The following is a 15,231-nucleotide window of genomic DNA, read 5'->3' as shown; positions in this document are numbered from 1 at the left end:
AGGTGGGACAGCTGGGAAAAGGCCCTCTTTGGGAAAGGGAGACGACAAGTCCCAGGGGAGAGGAAGGGCCTAGCCCCCTTGGGGCAGGGGTGGCTGATATGGAGCAGGGGCCAGACCACAGCCTCCTACGCTTGGCCATGTCCTCTGGAGGGGTGAAGGTCTTGACTCCTTCCCTGAGGTGTCGGCTGGCACCCGTCTGTGCTCAGCACTCACAGCCAACCCCCTGGGCATCTTGTTTCAAACGCTGCCTCTGTCTGCTATGCCCCAGGCGCTCTGCTGGAAAAGAAGGTGGACGTGGACAAGCGTGGACTGGGAGTGACCGACTACAATGGGATGGTCACCAAGCCCCTTGGCTGCCGCCCACCTATCTCCAAAGAGTCTTCCGTGGACCGCCCCACCTTCCTTGACAAGGTATGCGTTTAGGTGGCTTTTAGTTTGTTTTTAACAAGGCATGTTTTTCATTTTCACTGTGTTGGATTAGAGAGTTACTGGACTGTAATATTTAAGTAACTTTCACCCATTTTTCTAGTATATATGGATGTTTGACTCAAAACAGGTAGTGTTGTAAGTATTTCATATGATGTGATAAATACAAATACTGAAATTGAAAACTGATTTTCATGCCAGTGGGTAAACTTGGCTGCTTGAATTTGTCCTGTAGATGAGAGTTATCAGATTTCTCTTTGATGGTCTTATGTGTACAGTTCTTCCCACTGGAAATGATGTATTACATGTTTAATCCCAGGAGAAAGGTCTAGAAGTGGTTGGGTGTGGGCCTTGCTTGGATGAGCCACTTCAGAAAGCCCACAGGTGCGGGAAAACCACCTGCGATGTTTCAGCAAGTGGTGTCGCCAGGTCGCGCCCCTCAGTACTGTCCTGCTTGGTGCAGTTTCTCCAGACTGGTGTGACCTCAGAGGGGGTCACAGAGCTTAACAGTCAATCAAAATGTCTGACCTTGAAAAAATAATAGAAGCAAGGAAAGACAACTCTAAAGCAAACAGACACAAGAAGCAGGCTCACAGGAGAAGAGACGAGAGTTGGTCTTTGTTCTCAGATAAGCAGTGTCTTCCAACCAGAGTTCCACGCGATGGAGTCCTCACTGTGCCCGGCACCACTGTGTCCGGGGACATCAGAATTTCAGACAACAATGAATCATTTGTGACCATGCTTAGTCTGCAATATTATCAGGCGTTTATCTGAAATTCCAGTTTAACTCAGCATCCTGAATTTTTATTTGCCAAGTGTGGGACCCTGACTTATTTCTGTATCTTTAAAATCTGAAATAATATTCTAGGCTTGTTGTGAAGTTAGATGAGGTAAATTTACAAAGGACCTGATGCCTCAGTAAATGTTTAAAAAAAAAAAATAAGGTTTTTGTCTGTTTTATAATTTACCTTATTATTAGGTTAAGTGAAGTCGCTCAGTCGTGTCCAACTCTTTGTGACCCCATGGACACCAGGCTCCTCCGTCCGTGGGATTTTCTAGGCAAGAGTACTCAGGTTAAGCCATATGAAATCAAAAAGAGATGAATGTCAGCAGATCTCAACCTAGCATATACCTAGAGCCTTGTTAGTAAGTTCTCAGAGGAGCCTGTTTGTTTGAAAATGGTGGTTAAAGTGTTTTCCAAGTAAGACTCACTCTCTCTCTCTCCTGACTCCTACCCATAGGCAGGGCTGGTGGTGATGAGACTATGTAAGCTGATATGTGTGTTTGTGAAATAATTGTTAAAATGAAAACAGCGTCTTAATCCTGCTTCTCTTTTTTCTTTCCCCCCCTCTTCCTTTCGCCCATTTCTCCATCCTTTCGTCTACATGCTTTTGATCTTTCACTTTACATTCATCCACATCCCTGTCTGCGTCCTGGGAACTTGTGCTTTGTGTGTGGATGGGTCCTGCCCACAGCTCACGCTTTCTTTCCCCAATCAGGATGGCGGCCTCGTGGAAGAGCCCACGACTTCACCATTTTTGCCTTCACCAAGCCTGAAGCCCCCCCTTTCCAACAGTGCACTCCCCAGTCAGGCCCTGGGCGGGATTGCCTCAGGGCTGGGCATGCAAAACTTGAATTCTGCTAGACAGGTAAGGCTGCTGGCAGGGGCTCACCAGGGTTTCCTTTATGTGCCTTTAAATCAGTGTGTTTGAGACATGAACTTTATTTTTAATTAATACCCGGATGTGAAAATACCACTGAACGTGTAAAGGGAACTGAACTATGACAAGGATTTCAAGTGACGTACTGCTGCCACGAAATGAATCCAGTTCTAGAACTTTAACCACGTTACAGGAAATGCTTCAAAATTATTTCTGCATGTAACTGAAATGTGTTTGCGTTCAGCACCCTTGGTGCTAACGTACTGCTCGTGGAGTGACGCGGGCCACAGAGCCGTCTTTAGCTGCTGGATCTATGCACAGGTCTGTTCTGTCTCTCCTGACCATGGGCACCTTAAATGCATTATTAACCTGCAGGAAAACACCATACTCTCCCTTTTTCCCCAGAAATAGAGATGACACCTCCTGCAGATTCTCAGTGGCTTTCAGAGTGATTTTGGCATCGTTCCCTGCCTTTGACAGTCGTGGAGAAGGTGCACGTCATTGTCAGACGTCCCTGAGGCAGGACCTGGGGTTTTGAACAGTGGCCGCCTCATGTCACTTCTCTCCCCTGGGATGAAGTCACATGAAAGCAAGCGCATGTCCTTCCCGTCCCTGGAACTGTCCTTGGTTTCCTCCCGGCTGAGGCTCACACACACGCAGCTCTGAGCCTTCTCTTCCAGCAATGCTGTAAGGTTCGGGGTGGCCAAGGCCAGTTCTCAGTACCACCCCAGTCCACGGAACCCCCACCGCCATCTCATGTTGTTTATGGGGCTCATCAGGCGGCAGTGGAGGTTTCAGCTGCCGTTGGGGACTCAGAGGCCAGGCCAGTGGCCCCGAGGGTCAGATAACTCAGCCAGGAGACAGAAGGAAGCACTCAACATAGTTGCTGAATTTAACACAAACTCACCAGCCTGAATTTGCCCATGTATTCAGGTTCAGGTCTTGTTGGACTCAGTTATATTTCCTTTTGGAAAATATCTTCTCTCCAGTTAGTGATCCCTGCCCGTTACCCCAGCACAGATGGTGCCCACACCCGCATGCGTGCCAGTCCCCTGCGGGGTTCAGTATTACTGTAGTGCCCTTGGACATGATGGGCTTGTCGTGGGTCACCTGAAACCAGCTCTGTGTGGTTTCTGTGATCTAAAGATGTAGGCACGCTTTGCAGGCAGACTTTCTGTCATCTGTACCCAATTTGAACAGTACTTCTTTTTTTCCAGCTTTTCATCCTGTGTTGGGGCATAGCTGATTAACAATGCTGTGGTAGTTTCAGGTGGACAGCAAAGGGACTCGGCCCTGCACACACACGCATCCACTCTCTGCCCAGCTCCCCTCCCGTCCAGGCTGCCACGTAAGGTTGGGCAGGGTTCCCTGTACTGCACAGTTGGTCCTTGTTGGTCATCCACTTTACTTATGGCAGTGTGTACATACCCGTCCCAGACGCCCGAAATACGCTTTCCCCCAGTCCTTCTCGGCAACCATAAGTGAACAGTACTTTTTTATTTTTTGGATCATGGGGCTTTTGGTGGAAAAGAAACGTCACTTATGTTGAAAATCATCATCTTAATCTGTATTTTCTCAACTTTTTTTTTTTTGAGTGTGTATGTCTTGTGTTGTTATTTTTTTATTTTTTTTAAACGGGAAGATAACTGCTTTACAGTGTTGTGTTGGTTTCTGCCGTACGTCAACATGAATCAGCCATAGGTATACCTATGCTCCCTCCCCCTTGAGCCACCCACCCCATCCCACCCCGTCTGGGTTGTCACAGAGCACCAGGCTAAGCTCCCTGTGTCATATAGCAACTTCTCACTAGCTATCTGTTTTACACATGGTAATGTATATATGTCTATGCTACTCTCTCAATTCATCCCAGCGTTTTCTGCTCCCACTGTGTCCATAAGTCTGAACAGCACTTTTTTTAAAGTCCCATCAGTTTAATACTAATAATAACAAAAATGGAAGATGAAGGGGGCAGGAAAGAGACCTCTGGGACAGGGGCATGGGGAACCCTGCTCGTGGCGCCAGGCCTGGCCACTGGGCCCTTGGTATTGCTGTTGCTATGTGCTCAGGGGGGGCAGCAGTTGTCCTGTGGGGGCCGCCCTTCACCTGGGTCGGAGGACCCTTCTTCTGGGACGTGCTGTGGACAGCCCTTGTTAAACCTTCCTTCTGGTGCGAATTGTGCATGGCAGGAAGCCGGTGCGGTTTTGCCCCCACCTGCTCCTGCAGTGACGATGTAACCACCCCTCCCTCCCCGTCCGCAGACACCGAGTGGCAATCTGGGCATGTTTGGCAGCAGCGGAGCAGCGCCCGCCAGGACCATGCAGCAGCCGCCGCAGCCGCCCGTGCCGCCCCTGAGCTCCTCCCAGCCCAGTCTCCGTGCTCAAGTGCCTCAGTTTCTATCCCCTCAGGTCAGACTGGCGCCCGTGTCACAGGGAGAGCGGGTCAGCCCTCACGTGTGAACCCGACCACCCGACCCTCCTGCCCTGGGAGGCGTGCCCAGACCCCTCCCCGAGGGCCAGGCCCCCTCCTGTCAGAGCACTTGGGCCCGTGGCACACACTAGTGCCAGGACATCTGTCCTGGTCACTAGAAGATTGTTCAGATGAACCCGCTGAATCGCCCTAGACTGGTGGGAGAGCAAAGTGGCGCATGAAATTGCTTAGAATGTAAAAGAAACTTCTTAGAGTCATGAAGGGCTGCATAATGCTTCAGTGGCAAACTAAGCAGGGCAGCAGGTGATAGTGCCCGTGTCACACACGGTCAGCTAGTTTATTCTTTCAAACAAAAGAAAGCAAACAGAGTTCAGGAAAAGGACGTTGTTGTTTGTAACTATAAAGCATAGTGTCAACTTTTTTCATGATAGTATCGTTTACTTTTAGAACATTCCATTATTTTAGACTTTGGGCTGAGGTTTTCATTATAATGTTACAGTCCTCATTACCCCTTCTAAGAATGCTCAATAATAGACTAAAATGGTAAATCACAGAATTTGATCCCTGGGTCGGGACGATTCCTTGGAAAAGAAAGTGGCAGCCCGCTCCAGTATTAATGACTGGGAAATCCTACGGGCAGAGGGAGCTTGGCCGGCTACAGTCCATGGGGTCGCAAAGAATCGGACACAACGGAGCAAATAAACCACCACGACCACACTTATTACTCTGTAGTTTTTAACCTGAAATGTATGCACTGAGTTGAGATGGCTGAAATCTGGGTAAAAGAATAGTTAAATTTTGTCAACAGAATACACTCTTAAGATACACTCTTTAGCCACTACAACAAAGAGGCCCTGAAATACAGACCCTCAGGCAAGACAGGTACTTCTTGCCCTGGCAGCAGTGCAGAAAGCAGCAGCTCTACCTCAGCCACGTCCCAGGAGGAAGAAAGACGAGAGACCGACCCCTTCCACTAACGTCCTGCCACCTGGACTTAGTGACTCGGCCACCCCCGCGAATGGGGCAGAAGGAGAGAGGGGCCTGGAGGCAGAGAGCAGCCTTCCCCACACCCTGCAGACCAGCGTGTCTTGAATCTCACTCATCTGTGTGCCTTCCTTTCAAGTGAAGGCTCTTAATGTGTTTTCTCTAAATTGACCGCCTTCTTAGATAAATTTGTTCTTGAAACTTTACATGTCCATCATAAATAGAAAAATCAGCATTTTCCTAATACACGTTAGATGACTATGAAAGTAAAAGATGCCCTTCCGTGTACTACCTAAGATCACGTTGTGTAAACATTATGATAAATGTACAGAGCACTGGTGGGGAGCACTGAGCTGGCTAGTGCCAGGCCCCTGACAGTGCAGAGCAGTGAGTTCCAGGTGAGCAAGGAGGAAGGCTGACAGTCACGATCAGGGCTGGCAAGTCACACAAGTGCCTGTGCCACACGGAGCCTGGGCATTGGGGCCCCCCAAGAGGAATGTCTGGTCCCACAAGCAGGGAGAGACCACTGCCTGAGCCAGTAAACTTGAGGAGGGGTCGTTGCCCGCCCTGTAACGAGGACCCTCTGGTCAGGTGGTGGTGCAGCCATCTACCGAGCTCCTACGGGGACCAGTCCCAGGTGCCTGTCTGAGACGCAGAAGCCTGCCTCAAACTTCCTCCCAGGAAGGCATGCTGCTGCTGCTGCTGCTGCTGCTGCTGCTGCTGCTGCTGCTGCTGCTGCTGCTGCTAAGTCACTTCAGTCGTGTCCGACTCTGTGTGACCCCATAGACGGCAGCCCACCAGGCTCCCCCGTCCCGGGGATTCTCCAGGCAAGAACACTGGAGTGGGTTGCCATTTCCTTCTCCAATGCATGAAAGTGAAAAGTGAAAGTGAAGTCGCTCAGTCGTGTCCGACTGTTCGCGACCCCATGGACTGCAGCCTACCAGGCCGTCCATGGAATTTTCCAGGCAAGAGGACTGGAGTGGGGTGCCATTGCCTTCTCCACCAGGAAGGCATAGTGAAGTGAATATGTGTTCACCGTCTCCAGGCCTTGAATGATGCCTGCTCATTTTCACTTCAACAGAAAACAAAATCAGTAACTGACAGGAGTAACGCAGAACCGCAGAGCATTCATTCGTAACTAACATATTTAGAGGAAGACATCTCTTTCTTGCCTTCTGTCGCTCCCTCTTCCCTTCCTCCCTTCCTTTCTTCCTTCTACATTCTCTGCTAAAACGTGCTCACTACTAATGCTGGAATGTCTATAAATATTTTAATGGCTTTTGAAATTCACTCATGAGACAAATACAGTTGTCATTTAATCAGTCAGTTTTGAACCTTGAAAAGCTACACAGACAAGTAAATGTGTGAATGGAGTTCATGTCTAACGGTGCATTTTGTGTTAACAGGTTCAAGCACAGCTTTTGCAGTTTGCAGCAAAAAACATTGGTCTCAACCCTGCACTATTAACCTCGCCAATTAATCCTCAGCATATGACGATGTTGAACCAGCTCTATCAGCTGCAGCTGGTGAGTCAGGGTAGATCTGCTTGGGTTGTAGGACGTGGGAAGGGCATTCTCCACGTGTTCACAGGCATGAGCCAGGAACGCACACACCAGCTGAGAAGTGTAGTTACTTCAATGCTCTTCTTCACATCAGGGAATGTCACTGAGACTTTCATGAAGTTGGTAAACTATTAAAGGCATTAGGGGACTTCCCTGGTGGTCCAGTGGCTAAGATTCCAAGCTCCCAATGCAGGGGACTTGGGTTCCATCCCTGGTCAGGGAGCTAGATCCCGCATGCCACAACTAAGAGTTCAAATGCTGAAACTTTAAAAAAAAAAAAAAAATTGCATGTGTTGCAGCAAAGATTGAGAATCCTGTGTGTCGCAACTAAGACCCCATGCAGCCAAATAAATAGGGTAATATTTTGATAAATAAAAATTTAGGAAGGTCTTCACTCAAGGGCATTTCCACTAAGCTTTGTGAATTCTTTGGCCCCTTCATGATCGTTGTCTCCCACATCTGACAGTTAGGCATGTCCTTTAGCACTCAGCCAGCCTTTCTCATCTGAACACAGAACCAGCAAATCACTTCCTGGTTTTTGTCTAAATTTTTCTGAGGATGATATACATAGATACCATTCTAGAAGCAAAAGACAAGTTACTTCATTATGTACAGTATCTGCCTCAGAGATTAGGACCTAATTCTCTCAGACTCCCTCTTGAGAAAGGCTGATGCAGTCTAATACTTCTTGAGAGTTTTATAGTTTAACATAACGTTGAATTTTTAATTTCCAACAGGCTTTGCTTTTACCATGTAACACCAGGGCATCGTATCCCTCAGTGCATCCTGAATTTATATTCCCTGAAAGACCCAGCGTTTGTTTCTTTCTTTAATATGTTGACACCTGATTTGCTTAAACATCTTGTCCAACAGCTTCATCTCGCAGAAAATTATCAGGAGTCATGACGGAAGAAAAGAAAAGGCTCCAAGAGACAAAACCATGATACCAGCCTTTCATTATAGGGGAACCTTTCCTTACAGGATCAGGCTCTCAGTCCTGACCCTTTAGCATTTGTTAGACACACATCTGACCAGTCTGCGTGTCTGGCCCCAGGCAGTGGCCAGGTAGGGTGTGAGTGTCCTAGACAAGCCGCAGTGAAGTACCCACGCCCTGGGTGAGGGTTCCGGGCCACGACTGGGCTTCATTCAGAAAAGGGAGCCTCGGGGACTTCCCTGGCAGTCCAGTAAGACTTTGCTTTCCAATGCAGAGGATGCACTTTTGATCCCTAGTCAGGGAGCCAAGATCCCACATGCCTCATGGCCAAGGTAAAACAGAAACAATATTGTAACAAATCCAATAAAGACTTTAAAAATGGTCGGCATCAAAAGAAAAAGGAGCCTCATGGACTGTGGTGTAGGGCCCCAGGGCCATCAGAGCCCGGAAGGGACCACTGACCTCACGGAAGGACAGGGCAGAACCAAGAAGCAGGCAGGCTCTTCCGCACCCTTCCTACAGAGAACAGCGCCCTCCTCTCGGGTGCACTGCAGGACAGCTGGATTCTGACCTGAGGCTGAGCTCATTCTCCACAGTACCGACATTCTGGAGTCCCTTATTCATAATTTATACTGACCCCTGTAATGTGAAAGATACCAAGAAAGTATTGAAGTATGTTTACATTTCATGAGTTCCATTTTAAAAACAGTGTATGGCGTTTTAACTTTTTTCCCCAGAAAAATTGGTGAAATTATGTTTTATGCATCCTAAGGTTAAGCTTTAGAGCCTGTAAGGATTCAGCTAGGCATTTTATTCCTCTGATTTATGGATTAATGAGGTTTCATAATATAATCTCTACTTCTTTTTGGATCCTACTTCAATAAATCCTCTTGCCCCAAACGTCCCCCAAAAATCCATGCTGTAAGGAAAAAAATTACCATATTCAGCCAACTTTTGAAACAAAGGATCCAGCCTTCTGCATCATTGTGGGAAGACTTCTCTGATGACCGTTCTCACCAGCTTTGTGGCCGGAGTCAGGGTGGTGGAAGTGCCACAAGCCTGGATCTCAGGCTCCCTGTGGACTGAGACCCCACACAGCTCCTGGTTGCCTGTGAGCCCTGGAATGTGCATTGTTCTGTGACTGTCTGGGGCAGCCGCTCGCCACTGTCCTGCCACACTGTCTGAACCATTCTGGACACCTTGCGTCTTTATAAGGAAAAAAAACCTTCCCCCACCCCCCGATTTCTTTTAGTTTGTATGAATCAAGCAGAAGAAATTTGATCTCTTCATTAACTGAAAAATAATTTGCTGACAGACCTCACTACCAGCACTAAACAGAGGTGCTGACTGAGTTACTTTTTAAAGACTGTGCAGTGGAAAGGTTTTGGAGGACTTCCCTGGTGGTCCAGTGGATAAGAATCTACCTGCCAATGCAGGGCACACGAGTTCGAGTCCCTGGTCTGAGAAGATCCCACATGCCTCAGGGCCACTAAGCCCCTGTGCCGCAATTGCTGATCCCAAGCACCTAGAACCCGTGCTCTGCAACGAGAGAAGCCCCCACAATGCAAAGCCTGGGCACTGCAATTAGAGGAAGCTCACACGCAGCAACGAAGACCCAGAGCAGCCAAAACAAGTAAACAAACACTTTAAAAAAAGGTTTTAGAAAGACGTGTCTCTTTTTGAAAATGCCTCACAATATGCTTAAACCACAGCGTGGTAAGGGGACTGACGAATCTGGGCTATTTTTTCTTTAATGTACAGAAGTCAAACCCCTTAGTAGTGGCTCTCTTGCAGTCTGCTGATGGTTCTCTGCCATCCGCAGGCGTACCAACGTTTACAGATCCAGCAGCAGATGCTACAGGCCCAGCGGAACATTTCCGGACCCATGAGACAACAGGAGCAGCAAGTAGGGGCCCCCGGACGACAGAGCTGGCTCGCTGGCCGCCCCCTCCCCCGACCTTGTTAGGCTGTCCCTGATGATGGCTGTAACAGGCAGCCGCCCCTTGGGAAAGCCCCCGGGGTCACCTGGGTTGGAGTGGGGGTGGGCCCAGGCAGCGCCCCCCAGCCCCGCTGACCTCTCGCCATTTCCCGCCCCCACCCCGCAGGTTGCGCGCACAATCACTAACCTGCAGCAGCAGATTCAGCAGCACCAGCGCCAGCTGGCCCAGGCCCTGCTCGTGAAGCCGCCGCCCCCGCCACACCTGTCTCTGCACCCCTCTGCAGGCAAATCGGCCCTGGACAGCTTCCCCCCCCACCCTCAGGCCCCCGGCCTCCCTGAGCTGCAGACCAAAGAGCAGCAATCTTCACCCAGCACCTTCGCCCCCTACCCTCTCGGTGAGTCGGGGCCTGCGTGCATCCACCACGTGCGCCGTTCCAGCAGAGCCGGAGCGAGGCTGCCTCAGGGTTCCTTCTAAGGGTGGGGCTCGCTGTCCCCGAAGAGCACGGGCTCTGCTGGGCCCAGAGGGGTTTTCAGTATAAAATTTCTGAAGATATTTCCAGTGGGAGCTCCAGGCCGAGCTCACTCCCACTGTAGTGGAGTCTGCACTTTGTTAAATATTTGGCCATGAACTAAGACTTAGATTGCTTCTCTAGGAGAGCTTTAGACAGTCACCATTTGGAGGAAGAGCAGACATATCCTAATAGTGCTTTTCTTTTTAGCTGGACTGAACCCAAACATGAATGTCAGCAGCATGGACATGACCGGTGGTTTATCAGTGAAGGACCCGTCTCAGTCCCAGTCACGCCTCCCTCAGTGGACTCACCCCAACCCGATGGATAACTTACCCGGTGCTGCTTCTCCGCTCGACCAGAACCCCAGCAAGCATGGTATGTCCAAGCTGAGGAGCCCCAGGGTCTGGTCACTACTGCTGTGCGTGCTCATCATCCCCATTTCGTTACGTGTGTGTGTGTGTGTGTGTGTGTGTGCGCGCGCACACACATGCACGTGCTCACACACATGCACGTGCTCAATCAGGTCCAGCTCTTTGCAACCCCATCGACTGCAGGCCACAAGGCTCCTCTGTCCATGGAATTTCCCAGGCAAGAGTACTGGAGTGGGTTGCCACTTCCTCCTTCAGGGGATCTTCCAGGCCCTGGGGTCAAACCCATGTCTCTCGTGTCCCCTACGTTGGCAGGTGGATTCCTTACCACTGTGCCACCTGGGAAGCCCTTTGTTACTCACACTGCATTTCTGTTCTAAGAATGCAGTACTAAAATCGGAACAGAAAATATTTCAAAAGGCCAAACCAAACAAGCATGGAGATGCAGAGTACTGGTGACCAAAGGGGAGGGGGTGGGTGGAGCACGAAATAAGGAAAGGGGGTCAACTGCGGTGACGGGCGGAAATCAAGAGTTGGTGGTGAGCACCCTGTGGTGTGGACAGAAGTTGAAATGCAGCGTCGTACCCGTGAAATTTGGATAACGTTAGAAACCAGTGTTACCTCAATAAGGTAATAGAGAAAGAAGCCTGGCAGGCTACAGTCCACTGGTTCTAAAGAGTCAGACATGACTTAGCAACTAACCAATAACAAGATATCTTTCATTCATTAGAGTATGTAACACCCTTTCTAGTCAATGACCAAATCTCTTGAAGCCTCAACTTTCACACCTTAGCTACTAATTGAGAAGTAATTAAAAGTGCCCCAGAGCAGCAAAGAATACAGGTCATGGCTGCGCACTTATAACGTATATCTGTATCTTCAACCAAAAATTTGTCTGAAAGAAAATTTTTTCAATAAAATGATTAAATGCAATAGGAAAATCTAATGCTTAGAAAAGATAAAAAGCAAAAATGCTAATAACCACGGAATTCCCTGGAAGTCCAGTGGTTAGCACTGGACACTTAAACCACATGGGCCTAGGCTCAATCCCTGGTCCGGGAACGAAGATCCCACAAGCCACTCAGCCAAAAAAAAAAAAAAAGAAAGAAAATGATGCTAATAACCATAGGTGGTGATGTCACTGTTAAACATTGAATTTAGCTCTTAATTTCCTGGTAGCATAAACAGCAAAGGAAATTTGATAGGGAACATAATTCTCTCTTCATATAAAGCACTCTAAAAAGGAAAAATTCTCCCTAATGATTAGTTCTACAGGAAAATCGTCACATGCTATCCGGGCAGTCTCCTTGGAGGAGAGCCCTCAGTCGCCCAGGGAGGTAGGGTTAGGCCTCCGAGGCCACACAGAGGCCAGCAGATGAGGGGAGGGACGCGGACAATTGCAAGGACCGCAGCTGACCACAGACACTCGCTGGCTGTCCCCAGAGCACTCCACCGTGGTGTGGGTGTGCATTTATCGAGAAGTTCAAATGACAAACTGGAAGAATTTTTAAAGAGCGTGTCTTGCAAGAGTCTGGGCTGGCTGAGACAGTCACTTCCCGTGGAGAGCGCTGGCCGCAGGGAGGCTGGCAGGAGAGGGCGAGGCCCAGCCCTGGGGCCGGGGGTGCCCACTCACTCAGCTCTGTGTTTCCTGCTCCCCCTCCAGGTGCTATCCCTGGAGGTCTGAGCATCGGACCTCCAGCCAAGTCCTCCATTGACGACTCCTACGGCCGGTACGATTTAATCCAGAGCAGCGAGTCACCAGCCAGCCCTCCTGTAGCTGTTCCCCATAGCTGGTCACGTGCCAAATCCGACAGTGATAAAATCTCAAATGGCTCCAGCATCAACTGGCCCCCAGGTAAGAGCATGCAGCGCTCCTGTGTGGCAGCAGGACTCCAGCCACACCCAGGGAGGTGATGAGGCCCGAGAGAAGCCAGGACCCAGGCTCAGCATCCTGGGAGCACGGACCTCACGGCTTTGGCTTTTTCATTGGCAGTACCTTCACAGATAAATCGCGGGTGTCGTTGGCATCACAGGCTTTTCTGTAGCCCTCAGATCAGTGGGAGGAGGAGGAGGGGGAGGTGCTGTGTTCCATCTGCTCAGAATGTGTCTGGGCTTTATACTCCCACGTGAACACTGTCTGAGTTTAGTTCTGATACCTAGTTTGCGCCGAAGGACTGATGCTTCACTGAAGGAAATCTAATGTGTACCTCTGAATTACCAGACTATAAACATTTCCATAAATTGTCATGAAGCAACACGAAGGTGCTCTAATACTCACATGTTTGAAATCTTCCAGAATTCCATCCTGGAGTTCCCTGGAAAGGACTTCAGAACATAGACCCGGAGAATGACCCCGACGTCACTCCTGGAAGTGTCCCCACCGGGCCCACCATCAACACCACCATACAGGATGTCAACCGCTACCTCCTCAAGAGTGGAGGTGAGGAGGTGCCCTGCCCACGTCTGCGTGGTGTTCTCTGTGCAGGCGTTCTGCTCCGGGCAGCGGGCGGGTGTGGGAAGCGAGGCAGGGGAGTGTCAGACACACTGATGGGAACTCTCTTGCTATCAGACGCAGCATAAGGAGAAGTCGACCAGTGCTTATGGGAAAATGGAGATAACTTTGGGCTCCGTGTCCCTGCTGGATTTATTAATACACGGTGCTTATACATCTTGTGTTATAAAGTAACAGTGTTAGCCATCAAGCTTCGTAAGGAAGAGGTTTCCACTTGAAATCTCTTTGAACTGGAAGTGAATTGGCCATTTACTCATCCATCTCAGCCAATTTTTCCTTTCCTCAAAATGTTTGGTAAAAAGACTGAATTCATTCCCCAGGACCTTTTTCCTGGCACAAACTCCTGACGCTATAAAGCTTGGCACACCCTGTTTAGGCTTGAGGATCCAGTTGGCAGAAGTGATGAGCTGAGCTGTGAGGTTACAGAACATAAACGCGGGTTTAGTTGCAGAACTGAGGAGGGCACTAGCTTGCCTTCCCTCGAGGCCTACAGATGCAGGCCCTCTGTGAGTGCCAGGGCTGACGGACCTCTCTCCTCAGCGTTCTAGTAGCAGAAAGAACAGCCAGCTTACCCGCGATGCTCAGCACTAGCAAGGTCACTCGGGTATTTCCGAAACGTTAGTTTAGCTTTCCGGCTAACATGGCCTGTGGGGAGAGGCCTCCTTGTCGGTGGTTCTCTGAAGTGATAGGATTCCACGCATGCCTGTGGCTCAGGTCGGAGGGCAGCGTAGACCTCTTCCTTCAATGCAGGGCATTCCTGTGGCGAGGCAGCAGTGTCAAAAGCAGGGCGGTCGCAGGCCTCCCCGCGGCTGGGGACGGATGAGTGAGGCAAAGGGGCTCGAGGCTACGGGACCTGGAGCCTGTTTGAGGTAGTGGGGGTCGGGGGAGACTCGCCCCTCGGGACACTGCGTGTGGCTGCAGGGCTGTGCCAAGCGAAGGGGTGATTCGGTGTGTTTGGGCTTGTGGAGGGTGGGCAAGCATGGCCATCCAGGCGGTAGAAGACCTTAGAAAGAGTCAAGGCTGCTCAGCGCAGAGTGGCGCTTCCTGACCGGTGTCCAGTGTCAGCCCAAGGTCGCTGGCACCTGGGGCACGCAGGCCATCTCCGCCTTTGCACCTGTGTGCCGTGATCGGACACAGGCGTCCTGGAGGGCAGGGGAGTCCCGAGGGCAGAGCCGTGCTGTCGGGACAGACGTCAGGGCAGAGGGAAGCCAAGCCTCCGAGGCCCTGGCAGAAATGGGACGTCAGCAGGACAGAGCCTGTAGTGCCCTGTGTGACCCAAGGGCGAGTCCCAGTCAGCTCCACCGCAAGACCAAGCCTCGCCCAGGAAAGGGCCCCCACCTCCTGGTCTTATCTGAGAGGAGGGAGCAGAAGGAGCGGATCTCTATGTAGAACCCATTTACAGGAAGCCCCACAGCCTCAGGGCCAGGAGTAAATGGCCGTGGCCAGATCCCGCAGACCACCCCTCTCCGGGACCCCCTTGTGTTCCCCACACGCGGGGCTTCAGGCACCCCGGGGGCTGAGCTTGCTCCGGGCCCAGCCACAGAAGGCTGTTGTATTCTTGAGTGATTAGCTTAGTCTAAACTACAAAGGAAAAAGATTTGAGAAAATATGCCCTGGCAGGAAACGCCACTGACCTCCTGGATGTTGGCTTGTTCATTTTACATATTTTCTTAATGGAGTTTTCTGTTTTCTTTATTGAGTACCTTAGGTTTTGGGGTTTTATTTACAGTTTTGGGTTTTCTTTTCATTGGTGTTAAGCTCTGATTTGATGTTAAAAATTCACTTTAGCCATATATTTGTTTGAATATTATTTATAGTGCTAACCGTTATGAGGTGAATATTAGCCAGATGGTAAAATGCAGTTGTGCCATCGCCTGACAAATTGATACTAAAAAGGAAAATTAGC

At 49.9% G+C, this 15,231-nt stretch overlaps 1 protein-coding gene across 9 annotated transcripts in view; it reads left to right on the top strand.

Annotated features, from left to right (window-relative positions):
• Nucleotides 1–15,231, top strand: part of TNRC6C (trinucleotide repeat containing adaptor 6C) — a 116,492-nt gene that overhangs the window by 91,052 nt on the left and 10,209 nt on the right. For 6 of the 9 annotated variants that reach the window (XM_060394971.1, XM_027974165.3, XM_060394966.1 and 3 more), the window contains 9 exons: nucleotides 269–411; nucleotides 1,902–2,075; nucleotides 4,346–4,492; nucleotides 6,905–7,024; nucleotides 9,817–9,900; nucleotides 10,100–10,328; nucleotides 10,653–10,820; nucleotides 12,477–12,668; nucleotides 13,110–13,253. In XM_060394971.1, the coding sequence (XP_060250954.1) occupies nucleotides 269–411; nucleotides 1,902–2,075; nucleotides 4,346–4,492; nucleotides 6,905–7,024; nucleotides 9,817–9,900; nucleotides 10,100–10,328; nucleotides 10,653–10,820; nucleotides 12,477–12,668; nucleotides 13,110–13,253 (1,401 nt within the window). The remainder of the gene's footprint in view (nucleotides 1–268; nucleotides 412–1,901; nucleotides 2,076–4,345; nucleotides 4,493–6,904; nucleotides 7,025–9,816; nucleotides 9,901–10,099; nucleotides 10,329–10,652; nucleotides 10,821–12,476; nucleotides 12,669–13,109; nucleotides 13,254–15,231) is intronic. The other 3 variants (XM_027974166.3, XM_012186506.5, XM_060394969.1) reach the window with 2 other exon arrangements.

This window comes from Ovis aries, chromosome 11, assembly GCF_016772045.2.
Source record: "Ovis aries strain OAR_USU_Benz2616 breed Rambouillet chromosome 11, ARS-UI_Ramb_v3.0, whole genome shotgun sequence".
Taxonomy (NCBI): Eukaryota; Metazoa; Chordata; class Mammalia; order Artiodactyla; family Bovidae; genus Ovis; species Ovis aries.
This window is presented reverse-complemented; position numbering and strand designations above follow the sequence as displayed.